This window comes from Daktulosphaira vitifoliae, unplaced genomic scaffold (assembly GCF_025091365.1).
Source record: "Daktulosphaira vitifoliae isolate Bord-2020 unplaced genomic scaffold, ASM2509136v1 Scaffold_3, whole genome shotgun sequence".
Classification (NCBI taxonomy): domain Eukaryota; kingdom Metazoa; phylum Arthropoda; class Insecta; order Hemiptera; family Phylloxeridae; genus Daktulosphaira; species Daktulosphaira vitifoliae.
The window spans coordinates 18,037,255-18,050,090 of record NW_026099574.1 but is presented as its reverse complement, the minus strand read 5'-3'; the positions used below and the strand labels follow the sequence as shown (position 1 = coordinate 18,050,090).

At 25.2% G+C, this 12,836-nt stretch overlaps 2 protein-coding genes across 5 annotated transcripts; one reads left to right on the top strand and one right to left on the bottom strand.

Annotated features, from left to right (window-relative positions):
* Positions 1-2,561: 2,561 nt before the first annotated feature.
* On the bottom strand, positions 2,562-12,027 carry LOC126903346 (SPARC). Of its 4 annotated transcripts, none has more exons than XM_050681495.1 (9): positions 11,915-12,003; positions 8,404-8,468; positions 6,860-6,960; positions 5,835-5,988; positions 3,436-3,551; positions 3,228-3,374; positions 2,952-3,154; positions 2,744-2,891; positions 2,562-2,685 (listed from the first exon to the last, which is right to left on the bottom strand). In XM_050681495.1, exons 3-9 carry the CDS (start codon positions 6,941-6,943, stop codon positions 2,635-2,637), a joined length of 903 nt encoding a protein of 300 aa, XP_050537452.1. In that variant the 5' UTR covers positions 6,944-6,960; positions 8,404-8,468; positions 11,915-12,003; the 3' UTR covers positions 2,562-2,634. The 4 variants fall into 4 exon arrangements, with proteins under 4 accessions (XP_050537452.1, XP_050537454.1, XP_050537453.1 ...); XM_050681497.1 differs by lacking the exon at positions 11,915-12,003 and adding an exon at positions 11,845-11,863; XM_050681496.1 differs by lacking the exon at positions 8,404-8,468 and having other exon boundaries at positions 11,915-12,027.
* Positions 3,547-5,255, top strand: LOC126903345 (NAD kinase 2, mitochondrial). Its single transcript, XM_050681494.1, has 3 exons — positions 3,547-3,837; positions 3,896-4,160; positions 4,243-5,255. The coding sequence occupies exons 1-3, from the start codon at positions 3,556-3,558 to the stop codon at positions 4,833-4,835; spliced, it is 1,140 nt and encodes a 379-aa protein (XP_050537451.1). The 5' UTR covers positions 3,547-3,555; the 3' UTR covers positions 4,836-5,255.
* Positions 12,028-12,836: the final 809 nt, after the last annotated feature.

The window sequence follows — 12,836 nt, the reverse complement described above, 5'->3', positions numbered from 1 at the left end:
CTGTTTATTCTATTTATAATGATGTTGCACTATTTTTCAATTATATTTTTGTACGTTCATTATTAAATATTTTTTCTATCATCTCTTTTAAGTGAATTGCATAGTGATAAGTTTATTTTTAAACTAAAATAAAATTTTTCATTCTTTCAAAAAAAAAAAATTACATTATTCATTGTAAAAATAACATTTTTTACTAGTTTTACCAAACGTATTATAAGTCATATCTATCATGTATATTTTTAATCTATAACCTACATTTTACTATTTATTATGTAGTATTAAATTAGGAATTATTNAAATTTATGTATGCTATTTAACATCTCAATAAATTTTAAAACCTATATTTTTAATCTATAACCTACATTTTACTATTTATTATGTAGTATTAAATTAGGAATTATTTATTTACATTTTTTTGATTTTACGAATTTATTATCTATTTTTATTTAATTTATATATGGGTAGATGAATAATAATTCCTTGGATATTAAAAGAATATAATAATAATTTTCTTTATAGCATTTAAATTTTAATAAATGCTATAAATAGTATACAATTCAACAATTAAATTATTGTGATATAACACTATTCTTGCCTATTTAATTGAATATAAAAAAATATGAGTTATAAAATTTAATCTCCTTTTAAAGGACTGAATATATTTCTTTAAATGTATTTAATTTCTCTATCCAATCTATTGTAGTAACTCACACTTTTTTTCTTTAAGGGAAAATCTTAAAGTGAAGCATTAAAAAATTAAAACTAAACTACATATCCTAATACTGTACTTAAACTAAAATTCATTTTTAATAATGTATCATTTTATAATGTATAAAGTAATAATGTATCTTTAATACTATTGTTTCCTATATTATTTGACAATGTAGTTATATAGACTCTCAAAGATTTCAAACTTAAAAAATACTAAATAAATTAAAAGTTAAAACTAAATTTCCATAATTTGGAACAAATTAATTTCACTAATTTGATCTTAATATGCTTTATAACATTATCAACCACTTAGGTACACTTGAGAGTTGGAGCTTAAGTATAGCCACCAGATAGCTTAGTAGGTAAGCTCTCCCAGATAGTAAGAAACCTGAGTTTGATCTTCAGTCTGCTGGCATATTTTATCCTTAGTTTCCAAAATTTCTAACATTAGTCATACTAAATTTTCTCTTTTAAAAATCCCTTTAATTTATAATTTGTTTAAAGATTATTGTAGTAATTAATTGTAAATATTCAGTTATGTGAATAATTAAAATAAAGAGGTGCGATTCAATCTTTTAATGAACAAATTAAAATTTAATAGCATGTGTAAGATTATTTTAATTAGTATGGTGTGGCACAGTGAATTATTCATTTGTTGTCTTAGCGCTGATATTCAGCTGCTGTGTTTGCTGTTGGTTCCCAGATGGGTAACCATATGAAAATTTCAATCGTGAAACACACCTTGCCCCTATATTAATTTCATCAGTCATAATGAGATGTGTGAGGTTGATACAATATAAAATTCTGTCAATTTTTTAAAGTAGAACCAACCCGAATAGTTGGGATAAAGGCTATGGTGATGATGATGATGATATATTCTATACTTTTGTAATTATTATATATTATAGTATTAATCACCATATATGATATGATGAACAGCTCCTTTATTCAAACTAATTTTCATCCTATTTCATTAATTTATTTATTTATTACCTTAATAAATAGAATCAGATAAAAATTTGGTTGATCCATTCAAAAAATGATTTTTTTGTTAGTGTTGCTATATCAAACAAAATTACATTTTAGAAAAAAAAATATTAAGCCTAATATTTTGAATTTTTTTTTTTCAGATTTTCCTCTAGTATGTTACAAATTTATCAACATTAATCAAAACTCTCTTATATTTTTCTATTACGAGATTACTGAACTTGAATGACACTGATCACAATTATTTAGAGCATTTTAAATATCTATAGATGGGTTACCACTACTCGTTTATTCATCGAATATATGGTATTCATCAATATTTGTCAAATAATGGAAATGATGTTCTTGTGCAAATATTCGGTACTCGCTATTTATCTCCTTCCAGCCAGTTAGCAGTTTTTGTTGCACAAGTCAAAGGAATCAATTTTTTTTTAATGGGTATATAAGTAGTCAAAATTGGAATATTCGTTTTTATGCACAAATAGATGAATAATCTGTATTCATTTTACATTTGGCACATAGACGAGTAGTGGGAACTATTAATAGTATTATGGTAATTACTTTGTTATATAATAACAATTATTATTAACTATTCTCTTAGTTTTCAGCTCTGTTAAAATATAAATTAACAACTAAAACAATTTGTGCCTTAACTAATATTTCTTTTTGTACTGCACTTAATAATTCTTACATAAATAATTTTTAAAAATACCATGATATAATATTTTTTATTAATAAAATTATTTTTAATTATTCAAAAATACACCATTGTAATTTAAACCAAAAAATGTATTGATCATTTAAAATAAGAAGAAAAAAAAAAAAAATATATATATATATATGTATATATATGTGTGTGTGTGTGTATTCTTAAACCATTTATTAGAAAATGTTATCTTTTTAAGAATTATGACATAGTTTAATCATTATAGAAACTTAGTCTTTTAAATCATTTCTCAAGTTTTCACATTCATCTTCTAGCAAATCCTATAAATAAAATGTATTATGTAGTATAAAAAAAATTTAAATAAAACCAACTACTTACCTGGGGTAATCCCAAGCAATTTCCCCATTCTTCAAGTGTTATCATATGGTCATCATTAGCATCACATTTGTTAAAGAAAGGAGCTATGCAATGTTCTAAATACATTAATGGAGCTCTTATTGGAAATAACTCGTGTTTTGATACAGCTCTGAGATAATATTAAAATTTCAATTAATGTATTTTATGTTACAAGTAGTTTTTATTATACTTGTCATGAGGATAACCGTCCAAATCACACCATTTCCATACAGCAGCATTAGCCCAACGTTTTGTATTATTAGTTTCTGCTTCCTTTATCATTTTTGTAAAGTGAGGACTTAATTCTTCTCTATCTGCTAAATCTTGCATAATATTAAACAACCACTCCCTCATTCTCCTTGGGAAATCTTCCATTTCAGAATCTGAACATTCCTAATATAATTTTATATAAAATATATTACTTAGTAATTTTTTTAAATGTGATAAATTAAAATAGTGTACAAACAGCCATTTGTTTACACATGCCATAGTATTCTACATGCAAGTGATTGTACTCTGGATCTGTGCACTTGTCTGACTTCTCTTCACAATAACATCTCATTCTGTGAATTTCACAGTCTGAACCCCAAGTTTCATTTCGATTAGAGCATACCTATTACATTGATAAATTTGTTTTATATTATTTATTCATTGAAATTTTTAAAGTGACTCACTTTTCTTCTTATATCTGTTTCAGTTGGGCATTCAGAAACACAAACACATTGTGCTTCTTCACTTTCTGTAATTTTACATACACGTCCAGCTCCACAGTGTTTTTTAGTACAGGGATCTAAATGATTATCAAAAGAACTTTTAAACAAATTAGTGTTGGGCGTAGATATATGCAACTATGGAAAGGAAAAAAAGTGTTAATGGTTGCAAAATATTCAAGGGTAGAACGTGAACAACTTGAAAACCAAAATATTCCAGAAAAACAGCTATTAAACCAGTTAAGTGCTCAAGGTGTCAATCTTAAAACGGTGTTAGATACACACAATGAGCATTATAATGTTGTCAAAGAAGTAAAAGCAGCTATAAAACAATTGGATGTTGAATCAAAAATAATAAGTTTAAAGGTTATACATATTTTATATTTTTTTATCAATAAATCAAGCAATTTTTTTTCTTTTTTAGGATATAAACACTACTGCAGTTTCATGGGCTGATGTTTTAATTGCTATTGGTGGTGATGGTACATACTTAGTTATGTCAAGTTATGTTCAAGATAATTCTAAAGAAGTTGTGGGCATTAATTCGAATCCTAGTTCTTCACTCGGTTATTTATGTTTACCATCTGTATGTTCACAAAACATTGAAAGAACCTTTGATATGTTGGAAAAACAAAAATTCACATATATTAACCGAACCAGAATTAGAGTTTCTATGAAATGTGCTGAAAGTATGATACTTAGTATATATAAACTATATACTATTATTTTCATTCATTTTTTAATATTGAGAAATTAATATTTTATTTTCAGAAAAAATTGAACCTCCTGTAAATATGTATCAAGATTTTTTAAAAATTAAGCCAGACTCTCATTCAACTCATGACATGTTGGCTCTTAATGAAGTCTTTATTGGTGATAAAATGCCTGGACGTACATCTGAACTAGAATGTAAATTTGATCATGATGACCCAATAAAGATTAAATCATCTGGCCTTTGCATCAGTACTGGAACTGGGTCAAGTGCTTGGAGTTATTCTTTAAATAAAATTAGCATTGATCAAGTTAGAAGACTTTTTAAGTATGGGAAAGTAAATTTATCTAAAAAAGAATGCGAGGAAATGGTTATTAGGTATAATAAAAGTTTAGTATATAGCCCTTCTTCTGATAAACTCAAGTACACGATAAGAGAACCGACTGGAAAATTATTATGGCTTGCTGATGGATTAATAACTTCTGATGAAATTAAAAAAGCAATTGTTGAAAATCATTGTGAAGAAGGATGTATTATATTGGACGGATTTTTAATCTATGTTTTTCCAAAAGGAGCTCAAGCTGTTCTTAGTTCAAAACCTGAAGATTCAATTAGATCTGTTTGGATAACAGACCATGATTTAAAAAACTGACCTACCATGAAGTAGTTTATATTAAATCATTTTTACAATTATATGTATTTTTTTATTGTCCTCAAATTAAAAAATGACTCTCCTGAATTTGTTTTAAAAATAATTTCATTGTCTGTCAATTATTTCTAAAATATAACCTATCATTAAGGAGTTAAAATTATATGAAAATTATGTAATTCATTGTTTAATAATTTTGTTGTGAACTTATATTATATAAGTTTATGTTGCAAGTCAATTGATTATATTCAATGTGGTTTATATCAGAATAAAAATATATAACTGAATGTTAATTATAATAAATTCGAAGATATTAATTAATAATGACATAATAGTATTTAATGATTTAGTATGACTTTAACATTGTATTTTATTATATAAATTTTTAAATATATTTATACACAGGGTAATTTACTAAGCATCTACCTCCATTTTTTTCATTATATAAATGATTATTCTATAAAAATATATAGATTAAAATTCAACTTATTTTAATAAACCCTTGTAAATGAAAAGTTTGTTGTAAAAAAAAAATGATTCCTAAGGGTAGATTATAGGGGTAACTTTCGAACATTAAATGGTTACCTATTATTATATTTTTACTATTAAGTTAAAAATGATCCAAATAAAATTTTGACTGGCCAATAACCAATTTTGCATTATTACTTTTTGAATTGTTATAATTTTTAGTTGTAAGTGAGTTAGATATACAACACAGAAGAATTCTTATTTGTCCAGTTATAGTAAAAATATATTGTCTCTAAAAACTACCCTGCACGTTACCTTTTTTAAATTTTCAAATATTATATCCATATAATTCAAATATTATAAAATAATAACTCAAAACTGGTCAATGACTAGTAAAAATTTTATTTAGATCATTCTTTATTTAATAATAAAATAATAATAATAGGTTCTCATTTTAAATTCTAGAGTGGCCCCTATAAAAGGGTTTATAAAAATAAGTTGAATTTTAATCTAGTATACTCTATCAGTAATTACCTTCCTGTATTTTTGGTTCATCAACTAAACGCACATTTTGCAACTGTGCCTGAGAAGGATCACCTTCCAAATTTTCAACAGTTTTTGCTAAAATTTGTTCAGCATTAATTTTTGAATAGTAATCAGCTTTAGCCTTGTATTTTTTATTTTTCCTCTGAAAATTATAATTAAAATTAGTAGTCAACATATATGATATTTTTAAAGAATTATTTTTTATTTTTAACTAAATAAATTTATTGGATTACAAAAAGTATTTAAATATATACATATATATATAGACTTATAGAGCACACTTTGGGATAGTTCATTCTAAATAACTTGATAATTTTTGTTGAATTATTGTAAATACCATAAAAAAAAATTATTGTTTAGGATGAAAGCTAAATTCTTTCCCTTGACAATTACATTTCACGAAAATTTAGATCTTGAATTAACTTTAAAAAAAGTAATTTAAATGAATCTACTCGGGATTATTTGTAAATAACTGCATCAGTTGAAATTAAAATTAACTCCATATTTTTATTTAAATAGGATTTGATTATAGTTGACTAACAGTAGCGTTGGGTTGGGTTTAAAAAAGTATGCATTAACGACTTATAAAAATATGCAATAACTCAAATTTTATGGAGTAGTTAACATTATTTTTTTTTATAATACAATGCATGGTAACGCATTAGATAAATGTCTACATATTTATAATTCAATGTATAATAATTTTATGTTGAATTATTAACAATTATTTGTGCATCGTGTAAAGTAAGAATTGATATTGATTTAAGGATATTCCCCTCTAAAAACTATCAATTTTTTCATGTTTTCATTTTGACATTATTAAATATAAAGATAACATTGATTAAAATGGATCAAAAACGTCGATTACATCCTAGATAAATTAAAACAATTTTGCACCTTCTAAAATTTTTTTCCAATTTACGCCACTAATGCTTTAAACAACAACTTTTCTAAACCATTCCTTAAATAAGATCTTTTTTTACAATATTAATATAATTTCTTTAAAAACATACCGGCTTTTCTTCGGCTGAAATAGAACATTCACATAATACAAAAAGTACTAATGCAAAAACAAGCAAATGTTTAAACTGCGTCATAGTGTCACTTGAAAATTCTAAAAGTACACAAATATAGTAATTATTATTTTTTAATTAATTAGTGTAAATATAATTGTTAACTATAAAAGACAATTATTTTATCATTAGCTTCTTAATTGATTGAAAAATAATATTGTATTTTTTACTTATATATTTCTCAATGTTTAATCGTGAAGGAATTTTTAAATTCACCCTTTATTTCATATAGGAGTATCAACTTAATTTTTTTTTTAATGGGAATATAAATATTTAACTAGCATATTTATAAAATAAATAATTAAGAAAATTACTGGTGGTAAAAACTTTTGGTACAGTATTTCAGAAATGACTAAAAATTTAAAGTATGATTTAGAAGGAGGTGTGGATTCCGTTATTTTTCTAATAGATATCCTAAAGTTGCGCACTCCAACTCCTTTCTAGATATAAAAATGCTAAATATGTATATTTTTTTTTATAAAAATAAATCTGAAATCCTCATAAAACATTAAAAATGAACATGAAAAAAAAACGGCATAGGGGTGACGTGGTATAGTTGGATCAAGTATAATGATATCTGACAGTGATTAAAATCACTATCATAAAAAACACCTCGATGCAAATCTTTAAATAGTGTTTAATTTTAAAAAATTTATGGATTATTCCAAAAGCTACATGAGCTGCTATTTCCTTATTTGTATCCTGATTGGGATAAAGTATGTCGAATGAACGAGGGATATAAGTATTATTTCTCATAAAAAAATTGTATTGAACCATACATTTTTCAAAAAGTTATAGCATAATAAAGTTAAATGTGTAAAAGATAAAAACGAGAATTTTCGCACAAAAATAGCATTTGGTAACTATTTTCACCATGAAAACAAATTAAAGTCCAACATTTTTTTTCCATAATAAAGTATATTACGTTAGCTTTAATTTAAGACATATATATAAAAGTATCAGAGTTAAGGGAACACTTTCAAAAGTAAAGTTGAAAAAGTTGTCATTTTTTAACCCCCCTGTGGGCAGGTAAAGAGTCAGATTTATAAAAAAAATATACCAAATGATAAGTCAATACCTCATGTATCTATAACAAAGGAATTTTATTGATTGGATCATTTTTAAAAAAGTTATGGCAGTTTTAAATAAAAAAGATTGAAAAAATGTCGAAAATAAAGTGATTTTTAAGTTTGTAATTTTTTGAGGATTTCCCCCATTTACGATGAACGAGAGAAATTTTTTCAATTTTTGAGGATAATGTCTTCGACTAGATACGATTTGTGATCTTTTGACGTATTGTTCATCAAAATCGGTCCAGCGAGAGCTGAGATTGAGCGTTTACAGACACAAAAAAAAAAAATAAAAAACTTATCATAGCAAAATTAATACCTTCTCAGCTTCGTATCGAAGCTAAAACTGTTTAAATTAATTTTAACTTAATATTAATTTTTATTTGTCAATTAATTAAGTTAAATAAAAATCACCTTATATATATTATAACGATGCTGTTCATATTATGATCCAACTAAGGTTTTAGACAGTGGTATTGCTAGAAATAGAGGTTATAGTTTAGCATTTTCATTTACATTTATTAACAAATAAAATCATAATTTTTTATAAAATTTGTATACAATATACATTTTTTTTAATTCATAAGCCCTTCCCTAATACACAAGATTCTTGTCCAATTTTGAAATAATTGTAGTATCTTATCAGTATAATTTATAAACTACTTAAACTATGTCAAATTGTACAAATTAAAGAAGTTAATTTCCATATCAAATTAGATTAAGTACACTCATATTTACGTTAGTGTAAATATATGAAAAATTAGATTGATGTTGTCACGTATGTAATTCAATATTATTATTTAAGTAGAATAATTCATTCTATAAAAACTCAATGCAAAATAATCCAAACCATTAAATACTTAATTTGTTTTAATTGGGTTAATTAATACTACATAATTTAATATAATATCTAATGCAAATGGTTATTAACTTTATTTAATCGTTGCGTATTATAAGCAGACGGTGTACTAATTAATATATATTTCAGCTTCAATACGAAGCTACGATGTCAATTTTGTTAAAAATTTAATAAATCTTAATTTTAAGGTTTAAAAAAAATAAAACTAAAACTACAAAATTCACGTATGTGATTTAAATAAAAAAAAAGTCCAGAGGTCAAATTTTTTTTTTCAAATTTAAGTATATTACATTAGCTTTAATTTAAGGTATATATAAAAGTGTCAGTCTTTCCGGAACATTTTCAAAAGTTAAGTTGAAAAAGTTAATTTTTTGTAAAAAAGTTACCATTTTGAAACCCTTCCTGTGGGCTTGTAAAGGGTCAAATGTTCACAAAAATATATAAAATAATAGGTAAATACCTAAGGTATCTACAAAAAAAAAAAAATTATTTCGATTCAGTCATTTTTAAAAAAGTTATGGCAATTTTAAGTAAAAAAAATAGAAAAATTTCGAAAATTAGCGATTTTTAAATTTGTAATTTTTTTGGAGATTTCCCCCATTTACATGGGGGAAATCTCTCAAAAAATTTAAAAAATGTCGTAAATAAGCGATTTTTAAATTTGTAATTTTTTGGGGGATTTCCGCCGTTTATGGGGAACGAGGGAATTTTTTTCAATTTTTGAGAGTAATGTCTTCGACTAGATACGATTTGGGATCTTTTGACGTATTGTTCATCAAAATCGATCTAGCGAGAACTGAGATTGAGCGTATACAGACACAAAAAAAAAATAAAAATAAAAAACACATTATAGTAAAATTAATACCTTCTCAGTTTCGTATCGAAGCTAAAAAGTTGAATTTTAATGAATTTTTATACTGAATGATTTTTGTCAATAATTTCTTTTGTTATCATTTAATAAATCTTAACATGGATAAAATTGAAAGCAATCAAATTTTATGTATGTATAAAACAGAAAGAAAATTTAAAAAAATAATTTAAATGCTAAAAAAATACTGATAAAAGAAATTGACAAAGTGTCAATCAAAAAATAATATATTTAAATAAAAAGTAAAAGTAAATAAAGTTTTGAATATACACAATGGATGTCCATAATGAGACACATTTTTTTGAGGCTAATAATTAAACTGGGATAAAAGTCCAATATTGGAATAAACAATTTAATTTTATATTACAAAGCGTCAAAAGTTGCGCAAAACTGAGCTTTGGACGTCGACATCTCGGCTCCTTCATTCTATCAAACTCACTGCAGCATTTTTCAAACCATATTCCATTCCCTTTATGTATTAAATCTTACACTCTATCATTTCTAACTATTTTCCCAGCTCCAGAAATATATTTAAAGAATTAAATTTAAATTAAGTGTTAGGGTAAAACACAACTTTGAGGGTTAACTCAAGTAGCTTCCACAAAAATTCTTTCCAAAGGAGTACCAGAAGTGAAAAGTTAGCGGATACATGAGACATGTTACTTAAAAAAATAAATATTACTATATTGTCCTAAATTAAGTAAACTGATTTTTAAAAATGTTAGTCTCATTATTTGTTATGGACATAGTCATCAATCTATTTCATTCTTTTATGATTAATAAAATAATGAGATGTACGTAAAAAAGGATTTTTTTTCGTGTTTTAAAATAACTCCTGTAGGAAAATGTATGTTCATTAACAACAATATTTAAGTATACTCAAAAAATATTATTATTTTTTTACAAAAATTTTCATTTGTAAATGTAGAATTCAATATAACAGAAATAGAAATTAAGTTTTGTGTTAGAGAGGAATTCACATGAGAATGTTTCGTCACCTTTTTTAAACAATAAAAAAAGTCTTCAATACGTAACTAACTTTAGCTTGGAGCAGGAACTTGACAATAATACCCATAAGCAATAGAGTACATCATTTGAGGGAGCTAAACGTATTTTTTCTCATTCTAAAACGCAAATATAATTTTCTTAAATTTTTGTGGTCTAATACAACAACTAGGGAGATTGTCAACTTGCTTCCACCCTAGTTACGCCTATAATCATAACCACTTTTCTTCAAAAATTGTTTTTCAGCTCTAATCGTTAATACCTTCAACATAACCTTCGATTAAAGCTAGAATTGAAAGATGACATCAATTTATATTATGTACTAGTGGTCCGGATATTAAAATGATAATTTAAAAATCAGTATTGCAACCGGAACTAGATTTTATAAAAACAATTACATTACTCTACCGATAAAAGTTTATCTAAATGACCTACCGGAAAAAGTTATCGCTTTTAAATGAACTTATTTTTTATTAGATACACTTTGAATCATTTTAAACCAAAAAACTCTGAATGCACACATTGTTTTATGAAACGAATCATTATCTTTTTTACGATAAAAACTTAGTCTATATGACCATACTGCTAACCCATTTTATTTTAATCAAATAAACTCTTTTTATTTATAAGTAGAATTCTTTTTTTAAGTATCGGCACGACAATAAATAATGAGAATAAATTTAATTATGAATAACTATAGAATTAAAAATATTTAAGTAAAAATTAATTTTTAGTAGTGATATATGTCCCAAAGGAAGTATAATTTTAACACCCTTTAAGTAACTTAAATAGTAAAAATTAGAAACAACCTATAAGTATTTTATCCTAAGTAAAAATAATAACCGCAATTCAGAAATTTATCAAAAAATTATTTTTAATACTAACAGATGAGGTACTATAAATAGTGATCCTCGGATCATTTTTATTTTTCAAAGTTTAAACAATTAAATAATTTAAAATCAATTTTTTTTAAACTTGTTCATAAATTTTGAAACACCTTATATTATGAATTTGAATGACATTACAAATAAATAAGGATGGTGGTATGTTTCTATGCCCAACATGCTTTTTTAGTAATATAGACTAACATGATCTTTTATTATATTTTTATAGTTGTACTTACTTTAGAACCTTTACACGATATATTAAAAAATTATGAAAACATTTAGTACATAAATAAAATAATCACAAACCTTATGCAAGTGAGATCCAATAACACGTTTAATAACGAACTCGCACTTTGAATTAAATCACTCTACACACTACTCACCGAGAACGTTATCGAGATTACATTCATAATTTCAACGTGGGTACATAGTGTAGCTCTCTCTACCGATATAAAATAACATTTATTCCTAATTCCTATCATTGGAATAATCATCTTCATATGTAAGTATTACAAGCCTTAACAAAAATAACCAAAATTCGTCGATATTCTATTTTGGCCAGAGACTGAAACCGGTTATAACCAGTTAAAACCGATTTTTCTTACCGAAACCAAAACCACAAACGACTCAAAACCAATTTCTAAACCCGATTAATTTGTTATATGTTGGAGTGTATCTAGAGAGACTAATAGGCTAAATTCCAACCCAATTATAATATAAAATTTTTATAAAAAGTCACCAAGTTATCATTTTAGGTTGATTTTAGTATATATAGCCATGATCTTATAAAATAGCTTTTTAAAAAAATAAAATAATGCCACGAGTCTGAAATATTGGAAAATATGCAAACAATCTGTCATGTTATTAATAAGAAAAGTAGTATTATGTTTAATAGAACAAAGCCGTGATAGAAACGTGGACGCCAGCACAGTACACATCTAAACAGCATTAAATAACTTTATAATAAATCGTTCACTTCTAGGGGCTTCATTCAATTGGCCACTTTCGACAATATTCACCTAAACACCTGGTACCTATTTACAATTATTTTTCAATCCATAAAGAAAACATCACACGACATATTGGACAGTAGTACCAGAAAAATAGTTAACACCTCATGAACTCCTGGTACTATATTTCTAATTTTTTTCCAGTTCCGACGTGTAGTGTCGTTAACGCCAACAGCTGTTGCTTTTATTGCCTAAACAAAACTCCTAAATTTATATAA